The sequence below is a fragment of the Uloborus diversus genome, chromosome 2 (assembly GCF_026930045.1).
Source record: "Uloborus diversus isolate 005 chromosome 2, Udiv.v.3.1, whole genome shotgun sequence".
In the NCBI taxonomy this organism is placed as follows: domain Eukaryota; kingdom Metazoa; phylum Arthropoda; class Arachnida; order Araneae; family Uloboridae; genus Uloborus; species Uloborus diversus.
The window spans coordinates 62,124,615-62,147,658 of record NC_072732.1 but is presented as its reverse complement, the minus strand read 5'-3'; the positions used below and the strand labels follow the sequence as shown (position 1 = coordinate 62,147,658).

At 33.3% G+C, this 23,044-nt stretch overlaps 1 protein-coding gene across 1 annotated transcript in view; it reads left to right on the top strand.

Annotated features, from left to right (window-relative positions):
• LOC129217078 (iduronate 2-sulfatase-like) overlaps positions 1–23,044 on the top strand; it is a 33,499-nt gene that overhangs the window by 5,181 nt on the left and 5,274 nt on the right. The window contains exons 2-7 of the mRNA XM_054851327.1: positions 152–300; positions 1,880–2,057; positions 5,841–5,929; positions 8,374–8,593; positions 10,279–10,439; positions 13,009–13,135. Of these exons, the coding sequence (XP_054707302.1) occupies positions 152–300; positions 1,880–2,057; positions 5,841–5,929; positions 8,374–8,593; positions 10,279–10,439; positions 13,009–13,135 (924 nt within the window). The remainder of the gene's footprint in view (positions 1–151; positions 301–1,879; positions 2,058–5,840; positions 5,930–8,373; positions 8,594–10,278; positions 10,440–13,008; positions 13,136–23,044) is intronic.

Below are 23,044 nucleotides of genomic sequence, written 5' to 3'. Positions count from 1 at the left end.
TTGGTTCCTGCAGAGTCTAATACGCATTAACCTATACCTATTATATGTTTTTTCATTTGTATGTTTTTTCATACAGTCCCTTCAAAAACGTTTAAACGCTGCTTCACTGTATATATATTTACAAACTCATGTTTGATGTTTTTTTTAATAGATGATGATACTATTAGAAAAAATATATTGTTTATTGTTGTGGATGATTTAAGGCCAGCTTTAGGATGTTATGGAGATAAAAACGCAATCACTCCCAATATAGATTTCCTTGCTTCTAAAAGTGTCATATTCAAGAATGCTTATGCACAGGTATATCTCATTTAGTTGCATGTCACCTCTTTTATTTCTGCTATTCTTCCTCTTAATTGTGCATCAGGTCTAATTTAGATGTATATTTCAGTTATGTATTAGTAGTATTTTTTGCATTGATTTTGTTTTCTTCCTATTGTCATAATATTTTTTCCTCTCTGAAGTTTTATTATTATTAATTCAAAATAAATGCAACAAGTAGCAAAAATTACTATCACAGAATATAAGCTTTTTGTACAAAAGTATAAGTCTACCCATTTTTAACGTAACAGTGTTTAAACAATTATTTTCAAAAATCACTGGAAAACGTTTTCAATTAGCAGAATGTAAGAGATTGACTTATATGTGGGTTTTCATTTTTTTTCTCTTGTCCTAAAACTAGAGACATCAACTTATACGGGAGTATATTTTGGTTAATACTTTCTACCAAGAAAGGAAGTGAGTATAGAAATGCAGTATAACTCCTATGACGATATTTTACCTGTTCATCTTCTCCTAGAACATTGCTAGGAGTGATTTTTTGTATGATAATTTTTTGATGCCCAATGTAGTATATTTAATTTTATTTTGTTAACAAATTAATTTCTTAGTTTTTCCTAAGAAGTTCATCAACAAATAGAGGGATTACCACTGAGATTTATCAAGACAAAACATAACCATCCTTCTTGATTGATTTCAAAACAGCCAGTCTCTCCAATTTTTATTATTTTTACACTTTTTAAACTTTATGTACATGCATAATCAATTTTCCAAAATCGATTAATTTTGAAATTATTATCTTGTTTATCTTGCACTCAAATGTATTGCTATGTAATGTATTAAATACACTAAAATATGCTGGAAAAGTAAGACACTTTCAGTGAAAAATAAAAGTCACGCTGCAAATGATTTGACTGGAGTCCAGAATAAACAAAAGTAAAGTTGGTGAAACTTTTGAAAATTAGAATTTTCATTCTAAAAGCCATTGTCTGTTACGATAAAAATGATTGAGAACAACAGCTTGCAGAAACAGTATAGGCAGCTAATCCATAAAAAAGTGGGGGGGGGGAGGGGTCAAACGAAGTGTATGGATTAGAGGACATGAACCCTGAGCCTTTTTTTTTTGTAAAATTGGGCAATATTTAATACTGGCTTAAATCAAGAGCTTCTAAAAATGAAAAATGTGGAATATGGCAACAAAAATTGAGACAGATGGCCACTGTAGACTTTCCCCTTTCATTTTAAAGTTCCATTCTTGTGAAATAAAATGACAAAAGTTCATTTATTTGGAATTTTTAGTTTTTACCTTCGTGAAATTAATCAATCCACTCTATAGAAAATCATTTTTCAATCGATCATTAATTTTTAACTCTGAAAAGTGAAAGGGCAAAGCTCTTTTGCTTTTGAAAGTGAGGGGGCAGTTTTCCTCCTTGCCCCCCTCCCCGGACGAGCCGCTTATGGGAAACTTAGTGTAAAATTTTGTTTCAAAATGCTTAAATGAAAGTAAAAATTACTGTTTCGACATAATTCCTTTTTAGTCTTATTTTTCTCTTTCAATTTAACTAAAACTGCTCATTAATATGTGGTCTGATGTTTACAGCAAGCATTGTGTTCTGCCAGTCGCATTTCATTCTTGACCAGTCGTAGACCTGACACACTACATTTGTATGATGATGGAAGTTATTGGCGTGATACTGTTGGCAATTTCACAACTATACCTCAACTGTTCAAGCACAATGGCTATGAGACTATCAGCATCGGGAAAATATTCCAGCATGGTAATAAAAAATTGTTCTGTTTTTAAATTTAAACAAAGTATGAAAATGAAAAAGAAAAACCTTTTGATCTTAAGTGCATTCATGCAGGATGTTTTTAAATAGCTTATTAACGCTTAGATTTGGTTATATGTAACATTATTTCATTTTTGAGATTGAAATTTTAACTGGAGGTGTTTAACTTCTATTCCTCTAATAAATATGAGTTTAGTCTATTGAACCAAAATTTGTGTTAATTTAAATTATATTGAACAAAAAAACAACAACGTTAGTTAGTGTATTTGTCCTTGTGCCAATGGTGAATCCAGGGGGAGCTATGAGGCTTCAGCTGCCCCTAGACCAGAACTAAATTCTTAAAATTGTCTCCTTTCTCGCTCTTTTTAACTATTCTTCTATTCCATTTACACCACCTGCTTATTGCCATGCGCAATCTTTTTGCATTTTTAACAAGAACTGAAATTTTTGCCTTCAAATTGCATGCATGAAGTTTAACTTTTTTTTTTTTTTGCACTGACATTAAAATTTAAAGCTTTTACCACTGAATAAGGGTATTTTCCAATGATTTTTGTAAGCAAATTTTGATGAGATTTTGTGCGAAAGGGGGAGGGGGGTGCGAGCTTCCTCACAGTTTCTGGAAATTTCACACTATTTTCAAAAAGTTTTACTTGAGTCACCCCCTAGTGGAACTTGATCGAGGGTGTTTGCCGTTTTTGCCCAACCTAAAGCTTGCAGGTCATATGGGGATTGTTAAGCTGTTCATGACTATAGTTATTTCTTAATTTTAACAAATTTACTTATAATTTATTTTTTATTATTTTTAAAATGCAACTTTTAGATGTTTATTGTTTACATTATTTAAATTATGCTAATTTTTTATGCATACTTTTAAATGTTTACACACTACGTTTTGGACAATTACTGTGTGTCATTAAATCAGCAAATCAGATTTGTCTCCAATACGTAAAAGCTTAATACTTGGGAGGGACTACAAGTTGGCAATATTTTCTTATGTTTTATTATTTTTAAAGTTATGCAATCATTTTGATACTGTAGAAACTATTATTTAAAATTTTAAAAATAGTTTTCAAAACCATGCAATTCAGTGATTTAAATTTTAAATTGACTAAAAATAAAATATACAGCAGTTTGAAAATATTTAAAAGCAATTTTGTTTTTTAAGGATCTTGTTTAAAGGTTATTGATTGGAGCTGAAAGACTATGTTTTAATAACACATTTGTTTTTGAATAGTTTGGTCACAGGAAATGAAATTGAGCCAATATAGTTTACCATATTTGTTTCATATATTTTATTTGCTTAAAACTCAAACTTCTCATGGGCGCCCATATGCAAAATTGTAAGGGGGGGGGGGGCAGATATTTTAACCATGGTTTAGCAGGATATTTTCCCCATGGAAGCAGATTATAGGACAGATTAGAGTCATTATAATTTGACATTTTTAATAACGTATTCATCAATGGCTGGAGAAGAAATGTTTTTACATTTTTGCAAAGAAAAAAGCATTGAAAGCAAGGAAGTTCTAATTTCCAGGGGGGGGGGCTCGAGCCTCCCCCCTTGCCCCCTATATGGACGCCCTTGAAACTGCTCATTTGCAAGAGTTGCAAGTAGCTCATTAGCCATGCCATAGTCATTTCTTACTGTAGCCAAGTGGTACCTGCTAATAGTGATTGCAATGCCAGTTCAAAAATGCACTTCAGATGTTTTGTTTTTTATTTGATGTGATACCAAGATATTGGTAAAAAACTTAAAAAAAAATTTTTTTTAATGTAGCAAAAGTGTACTTTTTTCTTTGTTGTGTTGCACAACTTTCTAAAAAAAGACAAAACTTGTAAAAATATAAACAATTTCATTAGGAACAAGAATAAAATGAAGGAATAAATGTTACAATCAAATGTTAATACAGTGAAACCTCTCAGGAGCGACCACTCTCCGTTCCTGAAAAAAGTGGTCGTTAATAGAGGTTGGTCACTCTTAGAGGTCATTAGGTCATTTTTTAACATGCAAAGGTAATATAGCACCTTTGGAAATTATTCATATTCTTCCTGCAGGGTAATCAAAAGCAATAGAATAAGAACGTTTAAACAAAGAAACTTCTTTTTTTTTTTTTTGAAATTTTTAATTTAAAATATAATTTTTACATGATTTTTACAGTTAAACACTATTTAGTAGCGTTAAAATATATAAAGAGATTTGCCTGCTTCAGACTTTTAGTTTCGTCTGAAACAACTTTAGATTCTAACTTAGCTTTTAGCTGTAAAAATAAGTTATTAATGTCCTCATCATTAGTGCAATCTGAGTGCAACATAAGATTATCTATCTCTGTTAGAGTTTGTTGAGCTGACAGCCTTGGTCCTACAGCATCCGTCAACCCCGCGTTTTCATCACCTTCATTAAATGTGTAACATCAATACGTTTCTCGAGCATGAGATCAACTCTCTTTTTCGACATTTTTACTGCGATGTTGATCAAATGCAGATCCAATGCAACACTGAAACCAATACTTTAGCTATTCGAATGAGCTGTAGATTTTGTTCACTCTAATGACCTAGGATTGGACCATTCCAACACCCCTCTCCCGTAGTAACCAAGAAATTCCAAGAAGCAATCCTTTAGAGAACTTCTATTCTTATCACCCTTCCTCAATGATAGGGGACGCACGCTTGGTTGACTTGACTGGTGATATACCTGTGCAACCTTTTAACTTCCCAAGGGTCCGAAAAACTACGTCCTCCTTTTTGTGACATTTTTGAGGTTTAGAACAGGAGAAGACAAGAAAGGAACGTGTTTGAAACCACAGGGAGAATAGATTTTAATTCCTTATTCTGGTTTCTTTCCACTTCTGTTAACAAGAGAAGACTGATATGTGTGTAAACTAAATGTTCTATTGCTTTTCATCTGTTGTCTCTCTTTTTTGATTTCTAACGAAAAATTCCTAGCTTTTTTTTCAGCTGAAGTTTTCGATATGCCGGTCGTTGTGAGAGGTTTCGATGGTCTTTCCAAGAGGTATTTAAACATTAGGTATATACGGGGGCCATGGAAAATTGGTCGTTAATAGAGGTGGTTGCTGTATAGAGGTGGTCGTTCATAGAGGTTTCACTGTAGTAAGAGAAGAATAATAATTTATAGCATTAGAAACAAAAAATGGGGATAAAAACGAACCATTACAATGCAATAAAAGAATAAAACATCTTTATAAAAAAAGTAAATGGTAATCCAAAATTTTTTTTTGCGTGTATGTTTTTTCACATGAAAAAGTCATTCATCACACCATAATACCCCTTTTATTTCATCGATGCTCTCTTAATTCAAGTTTCGTCTGCAAATGAACGGTTCTGATGCTGTCTCATTGATGAAAACAATATGCATTTAAAGTAACAATAGAAATGTGCTAAGTTAATTTAGAAACTCTTTGACTTAAAGATATTTATTACTTGCAGAGAATACCAGTATTTTTCCTTATAAAATACTGGTTTTACTGAGTTGCCAAATCACATGAAATACCAGTATTCAGTATACCAGAATTATGGTGTTGCAATCAGCAATCACTATTCCTTAATGATTCATGCAGTTATTTACTTCTTGTAGTTGAAAATGTTTGTGCATAATCAACCGTGGATTATTTTTTCTTTTTTGTTTTAATAAATATGCCCAAAAACGTTTTCTTTATAATCTAATTTTTATTTTGAACATTTTGTATATATAAACTAAAGTGCCTACGTACTTAAAATATATTGGTTGTGGTTTTGATTTTCATGCTGTACTTTCAGGGAGTGTCTCCAATTTCACAGATGATTATCCTTACAGTTGGACGGAATATCCCTATCAACCACCCACACAAGAACATGAAATGAAACCAGTAATACTTTGTTCACTTCTCATTCTTTTAATTCCGATTTCCTTTGCTGCATGTGTTATTAAAAATGCAAAATTGGCTTAAGTTTCTATTCTATGCTAAATACTTCAGATTGAGATTCGCTGTTGTGAAATTTTGGGGTAAAAGTTGGATATTGTAGAAGTAAAGATTTAATGGGCTTAAAACTTCAAAATTTGTGGTTTCTTTACTGCCCAAAAGGTTTTTTTAAAAAGCTAAATCACCGTCTTCAAAATGCCATGTCTGCCAAATGCAATGAAGAGATAAATAATTAATCTGATAGTGAGATTTTTGTATAAATGTCAGAATAAGACTTTAACCTTCTGTGTACAGTAAAATCTCAATTGCCTGTGAGCAGATTATCTGCAGGGCGAATTATCTACAAGTCAATTAACAAGCAGGAACATGTATTTTTGCTGCAAAAAGCAAATAACAATGACTTTTTTTTTAAACTGTAAATTTAAACTCGGTTTTTTTGTTTTAGTTATTTATTTGCTTACACATTTATTTCTCATGTTTTCTTCATCATACATACACATATTCTTTATTGGTGTTTAATTCTGTTGTGCAAAAGTACAAAACATTTTAACTGTACTGTATTTAAAGTGAAGCACCTTTTATATGTTTTTGAAGGACTGCATGAAAAAAGCGTGCAAAATAAAAAGAGGTATAATAGATATACGTTAATGTCTATTTGACTCTGCAGTGACCGATTTAAAAACTGTATAAATGATAAAAACGTATAAAAGAGAAACATATAAACGGTGCTTCACTGTATTTTCAGTTTGTAGAAAGTGTTATGCATCAATGAAGCCAAGTTTTTGTGGAAGGAAAATATTTACCTTATTTGTCCCTCATTTTAACTTTCTTTCACTTTATCCACGATTTTTATTATCCCTTTCACTTGTGCCATCCAATTCCACAGATAATCAGGAGTTTACTGTACTGAGTTTGCACCAAGACCTTTTAACTTGAATATATGTGTGCTAATTATTTTATTGCTGGTTGTAACATTTCTAAAATGCCCTCTTTTTTCAGAAAATTCTTTTTGCAAAGAGAAGTGGTTGTTTAATAAAGGTTGCATTAAGGTAGTCAATAATTTCAATATATGTGCCTAAAAGTATTACCCAGTGGAACCCCAATTTTACGCTGTCTGTTTCAAGCATTATCCTGCTTCCACCATCATTTTATACTGGTCTGTAAAAATTGCTTTACTAATAATGTTAAAAAATTCCAAATATATAGTAACCCTTTTTCAAAAAATCTGCTTAATACATTTTTCTACTAACATCAAAATCATTTTTTACTTGCAAGACACTTGTTTTTTTTTCTTTAACTTTTTTTTTTCATACATATTGCCTCTTCACAACACCAATTACTTCAATATTGGATTCAATACCCACTTCCGATGATAGTGATGAAGGCAATGAAGAAATAATGGAAAATGTCGTCACAGCTAATCAAGCGATTCAAAGCATAAAAACTCTAAAACATTTTTTTTTTAATGCCAACCAAGAAGCGAATGTGCAACCAAAGTAAAAAGCAAACTTCAAAAAATTGTTAGTATGGAACGGACAAAAATGGAATTGAATCTACAAACAAAGATTATGTATTTCTTCCACTAGTTCATGGATTGGCTGTGTAAATTTGCGTAAATGTTTAACCCGGCCCCAGATTTTGCTTGCCCGCTTATTAGGTCTTTTATTACTAGTTTGACAGAAAACATGAAATCAGGGTTTCATTGCATAAAGAAAGAATTCAATAAATACTACTGTAGCTTCAATGCAATTCATTTTTCTGAAGGGGAAAAAAAAACGAGTGGATGTACTTTATAATAAGAGTGAATTCAAAGAAAATAATACTAAGTTAACTTGCTTTAATTTTGCTAAAGGTGCAAGATGAACCCCTTGATGAACAAAAACTGAACCTTTTGTTATTGTAATGCAATAATTATTCTAATATAATAATGAAAATCCCAATTTTTCAAAAAAAATCATGATACTTAATTTTACTGCTGTATAAATTCTTTTCAAGTTTTTATGTGTCTTTAAGTTGTGATAAATACCATTGCAACTTTCCTACTTATATTTGTTGAACTGATAGCTACAGTGAATTCTGCTTTAGCTAACTGAACAGAACACTAACATCATAACAGAAAAACATACTTTAAACAATTTTTATTTTTGCTGCCACTGCTCTTAGCTAGAATAGGACTATAGCAAACAGCATTTTAATATCAATCAAACCAGTAATAAAAACAGCAATTTAATACCATTTTTTGGTTGTAAAACTAAAATTTGATCTGTTTGGATCTTTTTTAACTTTTAAAAGAATCCCCACAATACTCTCCTGCTGTTTTAGTTGATTTTTGAACTTTCATTTCAAACTATGAAACTTTTTTATTTTAAACTTCTTAATGTTATTTAAAGGTGTGTACATCAACTGATGGGGAGAACCGTATGAACTTATTATGTCCTGTGGAAGTGGAAAGTCAACATGGAAAAACTCTTCCTGATATTGAGAATGTCAATTATGCTATTCAATACTTGAAAAATAAAAGCATGAGTATAAATAGGTCCACGCCTTTCTTTCTTGGAGTTGGTTTTTATAAACCTCATATACCGTTCAAATTTCCCAAGGAGTATCTAGGTTTGTGTTTGAGTGTTAAAATATGTTATCATTATTGAAATAATTGATTTTGTAATACTTGCTCTCTACTGCCTTCTTAAGGAAGAAGGGTGGATCTCAAAAAGTTCATTTTCGATCATCTTCCCAAGCTTTTGTTTCATATCCTTTTAAAGATTAAATTTTCAACCCTAACAGTTGATATTTCAATTAATTTTCTTTATTCATCTAAATCTAATCTGTTCATGATTGTATTATTAACCTTGTAAACTATACTGTTATGAAAAAAGAATCCTTTCAATAAACAAATTCAGTCCCCCGCCCCTTCTTGCTTGGGAGGGCAGTGTAGTATATTTTACAAATATGCTGTATGTGTGGCATGAAAAGTGTTTCCTCAAGATACAATTAAACAAGTTTCTTTTTAAGCAGTAAGTTAACCCGTTTAAGCCAGGGCTAGGGCTAATTACAGAAATACAGGCGTCCCTTGCTATTTCGCGCTTCGACTTTCGCGGTTTCACTACATCACGTTTTTTTCTGTTTTTTTTTTTCAATTATAGCAATGAACCTTTTTTATGTACTCGTGTAAACTTTTTCTTACAAGAGAAGTACAAATTATGTCTTTTAAGTAAGGTAAGCTCTTCTTAGGGACTGTAGTTGTACTAGTTGAGGGAGTGGAGGTTTAAAATCGCCGAAGAAAGTTTATCTCAATTTAGCCTTAAACGCTAACTGAAAAGTATAAATCACTGTATTATTACTAGGGGATAAATACATCTCTCTAATGGTGTTCAACAAACATACTACTAGCTTTTTAAGCTGTATGCATAATACCTTTGATGAGGATAAATGTAGTGGAAGAAAGGGGGCATATATACAGTCACTAACTGGAAATTAATTCATCATTGAACAAGATGAAGTTGAGCTATTTTCATAGGTTAGTTGTAGTGTGTAAGAACTGCATGTGTGTGTGTACTTTATTTCCCAATAATTAATGTGATATCGATTCCTTTTAATATATCTCGTTTTCTCATATTTTGTGCAATATATTAAGTAATAGAAATGTAATGTTGGATAAGGGTGCTGCTAGGGGGCTCTGACTATGTTAAAAACCTATTTAAATTGTCGTCAGTAAGTTTTATACCCTCTAATTAGGAAAATATTCGGTTTATAAATACAGAATCCGACTTCGCGGAAATTCAGTTACTGCGGTGAAGTCTGGAATGAATTAATCGCGATAAACGAGGGTTAACTGTACATGCAATATGCCGAAAACCTGGTTATGCCAGCAGCCTGATTAGTCCACGACAAGCGAGAAACTGCAGTCGCTGGATGGCATTGCCAGGGTGTCGGTATACTGCAAATTGCTTTTCATTAGAAGAATATTTCTATTGTAAAATAACAGTTTTGGTTTCATATAAATTCAAAATTTTGTGTTGAAACTTGATGTTGAGAACAGTATTAAATAAAAAAATGGCATCATGTTTGCTACGCTAAGTATGTGATTGAGTTGATTTTTTTAGTGCATTAACCATTAATTGGCATTATAACTTGGCAAATTCATTGTTGCCTTTTTATTTATTTTTTAAATCTACAATTATTGACAACAGTTGTACGAATATAAATAGATGGGTGACTTTTTTTACCATTTACTAGTTTGAGATATTTTTGTGACTTATTTTTAAAAGTAAATGTATAAATTTGTGTGCTTACAGATTTGTACCCAATTGATTCGATGGGTTTAGCCCCTAATAACACAATTCCTCCCGAAATGCATAATGTATCTTGGAATCCATGGATGGATATTCGAGAAATGGATGATGTGAAGAATCTAAGTGTAAACTTTCCATATGGTCCTTTGCCAACCGATTTTCAGGTGAATAATTGTTGCTTTGAATTGTCAAACATTTTTTTTCAACAAATGAAAGAAAAATGAGGCAAAAAATTTTTACTAGGACAGGCATTTGATACATTTCTCATTTTGAAATATATTTCTGATAATATGGTAAACTATAGTTTATTAATGTATTAGCTGCACTGTCGGGCTTTGCACGGTCTACCTCAAAAATTAAAGTTATGTCAAGTGACGCATGTTCAACAATCAGGCTTCAATTAGAGGAAAAAAGTTCCAAATTTTCCGTCAAAATAATCATTTTCAAAGAAAGAAAACAGCAAATCAAAAATTCCCGAAAAAATTAAACGCAACCCTCCAAAAATACAACTAAAATCCTTAAAAAAATGAAAGAAGATGAATCGCCAAATAATAATCAAAAGGGGAGATTTTTACCTCAAAACGAAAACAAAATTTTATTTAGTCACAGCTGAGAAAAAAAGTGGCAACCTTCTGAACGCTAATTTAAAATGAGATCGCACAAACAATAATTTTCCCATTTAAAATTTCTGTTCCATTAGGCTTAAGTGCTTTTTAATTTTTTCCCAGTGATTTTACAGCCTTTTTTTTTTTTGGAAATTTGAAGGAAATGAATGAACTCTATGGATGTTTTTTGCGGATTTTGAATGGTGCCAAAATTGAATTGATTGGATAATTATTTCAGTTAGAAAGAGCTACTTAATGCCATTTTCAGGCCCTAAAATTAAAATTTGAACAATTCAGTTCTTTCTTGGTGTTTGACCCCCCCCCCCCCCCCCCCCCGCATTCCTTCTCAGGTGCTCAAGGACCTCCCAGCCAAATTGGGTCCAGATCCAATGAAAACTGGATTTGTATAGGGAACATATAAATACATATACATATATACACACATTTTTTTGTTTTATTTATATAGATTCTATAACAAAACAAAATCTATGGTAATGTAGCGATCATACAAAAGAAAAATATATTTGCTGTATACACTACTTATACAGTGGGCATACTCAGGACTCGTGCTAGGGATTTCCCACTGCTTCCCAGTAAGTTTGCCAAATTTCTAAAATATTAGCCTTAGATTAATTTTAAAAGTTTCATAGTGAATTCTTGTCTTCAGAAAACTTTAATTAGCAAATAAAGTATAATTAATAAGATAGGCAGATCGCTTACATTTTAAATATGCAGCAGTCGCTTAAGTTAGATAGGACCCTAAATAACTAAATAAGGCAAATGGTTTTCATTCTACAATGAGCATTTCTCGCGGCAGGCAGAGATTACAAATCAATTCTCAAGTTCGAGGGGGTTTTTTTCTCCTGCCAAATTTTCAACAATTTCTTGAGGATTGGGGGAAATATTTTTTTCCTGTTAAAATCTTGGGAACTTTCTCCACTCACCTATACTTCTGCCAAATCAGACTTAACTTTGCTGAATATACGATTTTCTTGCATTTGGCTTGGTGGCAAATGCCGTAGCCAGAGCCCTGCATACTAGCAGAAAAGTAATTTTCTGGTACAGTATGGCAAAGAAAGATCAAACAAAATTGGCATTGAAAATGAGATAATCAGGTCTAAAAGTTTAGTCATGCTGTATTATATGCATCTTTGGTTGCACATGAAATGAATCAAAATGCATAGAAGAAAATAGAACATTCTAAAGAAGAAAAATATCCTTCATTTGGAAAGTTCTTATCATTAAAAAACTTGACCCTTTTTTTTCTAAGCAACAAACTTACTAATTCTGCTCTAACTGCATTCTTAAAAAGTACTTATGAACTATTTAATCAATCATTGTTTTACGTCGCAACTGGTTCCTACACAAAGAACTTTATATTCCTAATGAAATAAATTGGGCATAACATATTGGCTAAGTATGTAAAAAGTCATACATCACTGTGCCATTCAAGTAAAAAAAACAATAGTTAATAATGAATATACACTAGCCTGTAACGTATCTATTATTACCAGTTACGAGTTTTTGATTTCTCTGTGCTGGGACAAAAGCTTGAAACTGGAGCACATGTCCAGTGCAAATGTACTATCACAACTTGGAAGCACTAAACTTTTAAGGATCTCATTCAGAGGAAATTCAGCAGGATTTTACTTTTCTTCGCCTAAACTATGTGTAACCAATATATAAATTACCTATACATAGGTTTTGTAAACATTTTCTTGTTAATGAACCTGGTTGTAGGGAACAAAACTTTTTATCTTGATTGTTGCATTTTAACATTCTAGAGTCTCTCCGTTTATTTTTATTTATTTATTTATTTTTTGTCTTTTAGTCATAAAAAATAAGCTTGATTTTCAACAAGCTTTAGTCAAGTATTTGAATTAGTTATTTATTCGAAAGACCAAGTGAACAAATTGTGAAGTAGTTCCTAATTTATACACTTGGTCTGTAACATGAAAATTGATTCAATTCTGAGGACCAAACGGTCTGCAATATTCAATTATTTATCAGCATTCTAAAAATCATTGCCGTCATGATATACATAAACTTCATACAAGAATAAAAAGTTTTTAAGTAGATTACTGCACTTGTTTTATGTCAAACAAATTCAGTAATAAAAATGTTTCAGAAATTTGCTCGTCAAGGATATTATGCTTCTGTGTCCTACATGGATGACCAATTAGGGAGGTTGCTGGAAGTGCTTGAAGAAACTGGATATGTAAAAAACACTGCAATTATGTTACTTGGAGATCATGGTATTTTTATTGAAAATTTTCTTCACATTTATTAAAATGTATTTAATGTAATGTGATATAATGCATTGAAGTTTTGGACAGTGATTTATCAGTTTATTTGTAAAAATATTAAAAAAATCTTAAGTTGTTATGCAGACACTCTGAAATGCAGCATGTACTTATAAAGATGTACAATCTGATTAAAAACTTTAAGGCCAGTCAACTTTTTTAAGGAATTGGCCACAGCTTAAACTTAGGATCAGAAAGTCATTTCAGTGATAACTATTTACCTTAAATACAAGTGAAAAAGACAAACAAAATTCATTTGTAAGTATTTCATTACCAGAAAATATTACAGATCAATATTTGAACCTGAGTAAAATCTTTAAGGCCAACATAGTAAAAAGCATATGAACACAAAAATAAAAAGATTTATAAGCTTGTTTAGGATCCATTTCTTTAAATTACTTCAAATATTCATGCTTTCGTAGATGAAACCGGTTTTTGACAACATTCGGGATCCATTTCATGCCTTTCATCTTCAATAGTAGATTTCAGCTCTATTTGATGAAGTAAAATGTCTCCAACTTGCATTAACTCAACTTGCTAAGTCACCATATAAGTTCTCTATTGGGCTAAGATCTGGAGACTTACTACCAAACGGCACGAACTTGAGGGTCATGGATTTGAACAAAATTCTAGGTATAGGTCCATTCCCACTAGTTATGAGCACAGGTTAAGTGGTTTGACTGCATATGCCCTAGTTCGGCTACAACGGGGGTCCAAAGTTGTTACTTTGTACCCAGGATGCAATGAAGTTTCCTTTAAAATTACCCTTTTTATCCTTTTTTCTGCTACTGTACTGCAGTATGAGCCATTTGCATGTTTACCTTTGAATTAATTATGATAGATACTAATTTTTAATAAGCGGTTCTCAAATTTTAATTTGCTGCTATTTAATTTCAATAACTTGAATGCCAAAATAACATAGTTACAGGATATCTATAGTTTGCAAATGAAACTAATTATTTTCGCTTTATATTAATCGTCAGCTAGTAAAAAGTATTTATCCGTTTGCTAATAAAAACATTCACTTTAGCTGGATATTTATCGTCTGCTGTCAAAGATATCCCACATTGATAAGCAAATGGAAGAGGAGAAAAGGCACTGATTTGTTGCACATGGCACAAAAAAAAAAAAAAAAAAAAAAAAACCAAGATTGTTTCTACTTTTCAAATAACTTAGATAGTGGCCATAAATAAATACGTGTTCTTCCTCATACTCAATTTACTAACAAAAGATGCCAAAGGTGTTGGGAGATCGAACATAGTGGTGAAGTCTGAAATTCCAATGGAAAAGCCATTGCATTTTTGGGCCCAAACTAGCAACTTTGGACCCTCGTTGCAGCCAAACCAGGGCCTATGCAGTCAAACCGCTTTATCTGCACTCATACCAAGAGGGAATGGACCTATAGCTAGAATTTTGTCCTAATCCATGACCCTCAAGGTCGTGCCGTTTGGTCGTTAGTTGGTCATTGCAAAGTTTCAACATTGTTGACTTGGATCCAATTTTTTGCACTGTTACTGGAATAAATAGGTGCATTTGTCTTGCTTAGATTTCCAATTTTCTCAAGTAACAAAGTTAGCATTTGGTAAAAGATGACTTGCGAGGATATTTTGATATGCTTGTGAATTCATTTTACCTGAAACAAACGCGATTGACCCCTCACCATTGTAAGCAAAGCGCTCTCAAGTCATGACAAAGCCTCTATGTAATTGGCAATTGGAGAATATTTCTTTTTCTTTTCGCAAATCATGCCAATAGTTCTTCCATCCCTCTGGTCCATCCAAATTTTACGTCATTTTGTCACAAAAAAATTATTTGTATCCATTGGTTATCTCAGGACATGCTATCCTGGCTACAGTTCAAATGCTCGATGTTGTGCCTAGTCAGTAACTGAGGCTTAGGAAATTTTGCTGGGTAAATAAAACCTCTACACCTTTCAATTCTGTTATAAATCGTTTTTTTCAAACATTTAAAACTATCGTTTGAATAAGTTTCCTGATTGAGTACTTTTCAGTTTGTAAACTCTTTCTCTATCACATGAGGACTAAGCTTTAGGTCTTTCCCCGGTGTTCTTTTTACCATGATTGTGTTTCAATTAGAAAAAGTTATTGACTTCAATCTTCGCTCTTTCTACTTTTCGCAATAGTAGGCCTAATCATCCTCATTGAAAACAAAGCGTCAATCTGCCCTCTTTCATGAACAGTTAACTTCTCACCTTTCGATATCTTCACAAAGAAAACTAAAACATTGAAGAAATTAATGCCAAAACTGCAAATTGAAGGGTTTCCAGTCTTTCTGACTGTGGTGATAATTGTTTCAGTATATGTACATGTAGTTTTTAAAAAATACTAGTATCCTTAAAGTTTTTACTGATGTTGAAATGCTAACTTTGAATGTAGCAGGGTTTTTCTGATAATTGCGTACTTTACAAATCCTGTCTTCTGTGTTATTTCTCACAAATGAATATTAATAATTAATAATACAATAGCATTCAAATCCCTTGAAGTTCATTTTCTAGTTTTCACAAAATTTCTTCCTCGCCTTAAAGTTTTTACTCAGGCTGTACACAGGGCCGGATTTAGAAGTGTGAAGGCCCCGGCGCAACAAAGGAGTGGAGGCCCCCTAATCAGAGTCAAAAAGATCATCACATTTTCGAAAATATCTGGTACTTTGATATATAAATATCCGAATATTTTGATATATATGTATATATCCGATATTTTTGATCAGCACTTTAATAGTAAATACATTCTGAAGTTACTGCTATTTATTATTATTATTATTATTTATAGGGGAGAAAAAACGTAAAATTTGATGACCCGTGAAAGTTAGGATATTTTGTAAAAATTTTGTTGTGGGGGCCCCTTTCTTGTGGAGGCCCCGGGGCAGTAGCCCCTCCTGCCCTCCACTAAATCCGGCCCTGGCTGTACATGAACACATATGGACAATCACAAGAAAAGTGCAATTTCTTGTCATAGGCTCACATCAATAGAAATGTTGTTTTCATTTTTTTTAATTATTTATTTTTTGCCTTCTAAAAACCAAGATAACAGGCATTTAACAGTGCTACTTATTTATGTGGAGGTTTAATATAAGACCATCCACTAATCAGATCATCTCGTCTTCAATGATCTGTCTAGACTAGGACTGGGCGATATACCGATATATTGTCATATATCGATATATATCTATTACCGCTGTGACGATAGTTAGGTTTCTATCCGTCTGATGTATCGTTTGAAACGGAAATACGGGACATAATTACGGAGAAATTGAAATACTAACTCAAAAATACATAATCTTTGATAATTCTGTGTGATGAGTGAGTGTTTGAAATTTCAAGAAATTATCTGCATTCTTCAATCAGTAATTTAATATTTAATTATAGTAAAAGGGAAAATTAACAGGGCTGCTGAAGGGCAAGGTGGGCCCATTGTCAGTTTGGTCTCCGAATCCCATCTCGCTATAAAGTTTTCAAAACCAGGGCCCTTCTAAGGACCATGTCCCTAGTTTCTGGCAAGACTGATATGGCCTCTCGTGGACCCTGAAAAGTAAATGCATGTTGGTTAAAAAAGCATCTTAATGCAACAATTAAAAATTAACCAATTTAGGTATCAACACGATTCATAGTTCTAATTAAACGTAAACCATTCATATTATGCTGAATAAAAGGTTTGTAAAAATACTGAAAGAAATATTTGTATTTAAAAAAAAGAAAAACTGAAAAAACCTAATGAGACTACTTCTGTCGTATATTTATCTCACTAGGGGGAGTGCAACTCATCCCTTTCGGACCGCATAAGCTGAACAAATACAACTTATAAGTCCCGAATTAAGAGGGAAAATATTGACTTCGTTCATAACACACGAAATTAAAGTGTGTACACCAATTTCAAATCGTTATTGCTGGCAGCCCTGATAGAACGAAATTGAAACTGAAACTTCCGATATCCCTGTTGTTGCCAGACAGTTGCTATGCATGTGCAGACATAGTGTTTTTGTGTAAGTTCTAGGCATAAAAAAATTGGAGTTGAAATGATTATACAAATGCAAATTCTAGCTTGCATGAACACAGGCTTCTTTGTGAAAGATCTACACATTTGCGTACTTGAGGTTTTTCGACTTATCAAACATAGGTTGCGGAATTGGGGCTGCATATATTAGGATTTCTGATTCTCTGCAAAACATTGATTGTCATAAAAAACAGAGAATAAACTTGCATTTCTGAACTTATATGATTTTTGAAAATTATGTAAGGGAAGAAAATTTTAATGTGCAGATAATTTAAATATGGATGTTACCTCCCCCCCTCGAAAGTTTACACGGCACCTTCCTCCCCCTCCCCCCCAAAAATGTTATTCCCCAATAATGAGGTCTGTTTCACAAAGACTTGAAAATTTCCAAGCACCCTTTGTAAAATTTCAACAATTTGGTCTTGGCTTATGACCAACCACCCTTACGGCATGAGCGGGGGGAGGATTGTTGCAGCGAATATTATTGAAAAAATTACAGAAACACTACTTACCGAGGGCTTTTATCCATTGCAGATCTTGATATGCATAGATATATTAGTCCAAGTGTCCCCCCCACCCCAAAGATGACCTCCTCAATTAAAACACCCCTCCCCCCGAAAATAAAAAAGGCATTTCTTTAAAGAGACTTAAATCGATCAAAAAATCCTTTATTGATAATTTCAGTGGTAAAGTCTGCCTCATGCCCCCCCCCCCTTCCTCCAATGCGTGACGGGCAATTCTACTTCAGTTATTATTAGAATAAATTACTGAAATATTTACGGGTCAAGATTTACGATGACTTTTCTCTACTGCAAGTCATGTAGCTAGGAGTACCAATTCTAACCAAGTGCGTTGCCCCCCCTCAATTTTACCAAGCCTCCCCCCCCCAAAAAATACAGGATCCTCAAAAAATGAGGCTAAATCCTTTTGAAATAACATCTCTGATTTTTTCAGTTACATAGTCTGCCTCCTGCCCACCCTCATCATGGGCATATCCCTGTTTCAGCAATTATTATTGGGATCAACTACTTTAATATTTAGCTTTCAAAATGTCCGATAGCTTCCCTCTATTGCAGATCTCAATATACAAATACAGTAAAATCCCTCTAATGAGGACACTAACTGGACAATTTTTTTCGTCCGCAATAGAGAGCTGTCCACAGGACAGGGGTTTAGTAATGTTATTTGCATTGAGACTGGGAAATTAAAATTTGTTTGCATAAGAGGGTTGTCCGCCTTTGAGGGGTGTCTGTTTGGAGAGATTTTACTGTAATATAGGTAAGGACGCACATCCCCCAACTGCAATGACACCCTTCAATCGTAATGAGCGTCATCCCCCCCCCCAAAAAAAAGGGCTCCTCTAGTGAAGTCTAAAATCCTTTAAAAATAACTCTGATAGTTTCAGTGGTATTGTCAGCCTGATGCCCCCTCCCCCCACCTTCAAATGGCACCCCAGCTTTATCATTAGAATAAATTGCTGAAATATTTACATTTCAAGATTTTCGTAGGTTTTTCTCTATTGCAGATCTTAATACATAGACTAGCTGCGTTGCCCAACTTTGCACGGTCAACCTCAAAAATAAAAGTTATGTCAAGTGACGCGAGTTATACACTCAGGCTTGAACCAAAAAAAAAAGTCAGTGAAATTTTGCGGCAGAATGCGGAAAACCCCCAAAAAGTAAACATTTTAAATCCCCTGATTACAGGAAAAGCCTCAAAACAAAAACAAGAATTTTACCTGTTCGTATTCCAAAAAAAACATGGCAACAGATCTTTCATCTCAATTATTTTCTTCACGCTATACATTTTAATAAGAGCATTGTTGCGGAAAATTGTGATGAAGCACTGAATAATAATTTGAATGGAGGAAAGCCTTCGAAAAATAGGGATTTAATTTGGAAATCTAAGAGCCATAACTAATAGTTTTTAATTGATATCTCCACTAATTATTATCAGAGGATTATGTTAAATAGCCAAACATGAAGACGGGAAGATTACGAATCTATCGATACCTGGTTCGATGGTTAGTTCACTGTCGTTCGGGAGAAGAAGCTTGGACATGCATAGATACACTCAGTTTTTAATTATATAAGATCATGATGCTAGGGCTGCCAATCCCTAATAAGTGCGGTGCCCCCCCTGATTTTTAATTTTACCGAGCCCCCCCCTTTACCCCAAAAAAACTAGTATGTTGTGGCCATCACGAAACTTTCTTTTACATCTTTCATATAATTATGATCCCTCCCCATGCTTGATGAGGTAGCAATATTCCCAACAAAAACAAAATTACACACGCCAAAACTAAACCACCATCCCAATTCCCGATTTATCTCAAAAGCAAAGCAAAGAATGAAAATTGAAAATTATTTTAAAAACCTTGCTTAAAATAATTACAAACATTTATTTGTTAACAAATACGAGATGGCAACAGTTAAAAATTTTAAATCATTGAAATAATATTTCCGATCATTTCCATGCAATTAAAAGCACGAGATAAACGCAGACGACAGTCTATTACGATTTATCTTTCTTATTGTTGCAATTTTAAAGCTATTTTTATTCACACAAATAAAAGAAATCAGCCCCCCATGGAGCGATTGGCGTCAAAATTGAACCAACGCCTGTTTACATATGGATTTATATTTATTCCAAATTTCATCCAGAACGTAGCATTATTTCTTGAGATATTGTACTCACAATGGGAAAAAAAGAACGTTTGATTGCGCCACCCCCCTTTTCAGCTGCTGAGGCCTAAACAGAATCATTTCTTATACCTTCTAAGGGCTACTTGTCGATAAATTTTTGTTTGATTACGTTCATTATTTCTTGAGATACAGGAGTCACAATTGACGACAAAAAACGTTCTATAGCTCAACCCCCATTTGAGCTATTGACCCCAAAATTCAATCAGGACCTGTACCTCTTAAAGGCAACATATGGACCAAATTTTGTTTGATTCTGCCAGTTACTTCCGGGGGAATAGCAGTCACGCAAAACTCAAAAAACGTCCCATTGCTCCAGCCCCCTTGGAGGAATTCGCGCCAAAAACTAATAGGCACAAGTTCACATAGGGGCACATAAGTGTACCAAATTTCGTTCGATTTAATGCGGTAGTTTTTACTGTAGAGTGGCCACAAAAAACTGGTCACACACACGGACACACATACACACACGGACACACAGAGACAGACAGACATTTTCCAAAAATGATAGAAATGGACTGAGCATACCTCAAAACGTTCAAATCCTTCGAAATTCGAAAATTTGCACGAATCCAATACTTTTTTCTATATATTAGATATAGAAGAAAGTAAAAACAAGAGTCCCTACTTAAGAGACTAAAATATTTTTAAAATAAGTTTCCTGATAATTTCAATGGCATAGTCAACTTCAAGACCCCCTCCCCTCCCTAACGAATGGGTACTAGGGTGGAACGAAAAAAACAAAGATTTTATTTTCGAATTGTAATAGTGCAGAAAAGTTGTGATTGGTGAAGACTTACAAAACAAAACAAAAATTTTTAAAATCGGATAATATCTTCCAATCCCGCAACAAGCCTAAAAATTTGAAAAAAAGGAAAATTTTATGTGTTTTTAGCGATTTTTTAAAAACTTTGCTCCAAAGTTTCTTTTTAATAATCTAAGACGGAAAAGTTACGATTCCTGAAGCCTTCAGAAATTTAAAAAAATATATTGAAATCAAATAATACCTTCTGATCCAGGAACAAGCATGAAAAGTAAAAAAAAAAAAGAATTTCATCTTTTCTTAGTGATTAAAAATATAATTGTTCTTCTTGTTTTTTCCCCGGTGTTACAGGGAAAAGCCTTTTAAAAAACCCTATATTACACATAAACATTAATTCATTTTTTGGCTTTTAAGGTATCTTCTAAACATGCAAAACTACCATTCTTTACAACAATGAAACATTTTCAAATAATAGAAAGTTATAAAATATTTACCAAATTTACAATCCAGTATACAAGTCTTATTGTTTTAAGTGTTTCTTGTTGAAGCTAATTTATAATCAGATTTTTTGGAAAATTCGGGCATAATCGATCTAGATTTCATTGTTGCTCTTATGTAGCCATCTCTTGATTTAAATCCACACACTTTGAGTGAAGCCTCCGTCACTAGCTTAACACATCTTTCGACAACTTGCGTGTGGCAGAGGAATAGTTTTATATCCCAGTCGGGTATAGTGCCTGTTGCAATAAGATTTTCAATGTCTTTGTTAGGAACTTTTCGAAGAAAAGATGGAGAAAATAGCTTTGTCGTGTTCCAATTAATAATCTCTGTGTAATCTTCTGCTTCGAAATTTAGAGATGGAATGACAAAGTTTCTAATGCTTTTGCCTTTAGAAACTGACTCCCTGGCTTTTAAGACGTTTTTAAACGCTAGTTTCTCTTATGTGCCTCCTTTCATCAAACACCATTGCCATTAATAAGTTTTCGGGATGCGCAAAGAAAGAGTTTCTTTCAATGACAGGGTAAACAACTTGTTTTAGATTGTCAGGTAAGTATCGACAGGTTTGAATTGTTCTGTAAACATGAATGGCACCGTCTGTGAATTTTTTTCGGTTCTTTATTTCAAACCAGACCGGCAAGTAACCATCTCAAAATAAAAGTCACTATGTCTTTTAACTCACCTGATGGGATCGATACACTTACGTACAGTCTAAGGACTCTATTTGCACAAGTGAGCCATCTGAAATGTGAGAGTAGGGCCGGGGTCACGATTTGACAAATCATTTGGGCAATTGCCACCCTTTATTGCCTGAGATATATCTAAAAGATATCTTTGATCCTTGCTCAAGCACTTTCTGTTTACATCTGGAATTGTACTGTCAATTGCTTGAAAATCTATTACTGGCAGTTTTTCGCAACCTCTGAGTTGTTCTCCTATTAGTCCAGAAAACGAATTTGGGCCAGTTGTTCCACCATCCAAATACCGAAAAAGATGGCGAAAAGGCAACTCAATGAAATGTAATAAACAAATAGCCCATTGCAGTGGTCGTCCAATACAAATTTCAAATTGACGAATCGTGCCACTTTTCCACCCAGTATTGATTTTAGTATCATCGCAACCTACGATGACTAAATCATCCAGTGAAATTCTTTGTTCATTTAGATATGAAACAATGCTGTTTCATATATAAATTCTATTCACTATGTCTTTGGCTGATCCAGAGTTTGGAGACAGGTGGCCAATATAAATGGAATCAGGTTCTTTGATAATAGAATAATGCTCTTCTTTCACTGTTCGAAGGAATAGCTTTGATTCAATATTATCTATATATAAAGTATCATCTTTTCTTCCGTCAAAATAAGTACTCCGAACGGAGTCTTGTTTAATGTCACTTTGCAGATCTTTTCTATTTTGGCTCTTTTCTCTCCTAATTTTTTGTCTATCAACAACTTTGGAAGTATCTGTTTCAGTCACTAAGCCAACGTCTTGAAGCACACTGGATGCTATGGCAGCAGTTGCACGATCAGATACGCCATAACGATCGCTACTTAGTCTTCATTTGAAAGATCAGATTCATCTTTCATGACTGAAACGCACTCAGTAACTTTTCGTTTTAAGGCATAGGCTTTTCTTTGAAATCTTTTTTTCAACCTTTTTGTTTCCTTTTGGTCCAAAGTTCCAATTTTTCCTATGCCATGTTTCCTCTGAAGATAGAGAAATCTTTGTTCAGAGATCGGTATCTTTTTAGATTTTTCACGTGTAAATTTCATGTAAATTGGACATTCACAAATTTCTGGGGTCTTTTTACAAGTGCAAATAACATTCATTACGCACTTACACACAGAGACGTCAAAGAGTTTCCTTGCTTCACTTTTAAATTTATCAA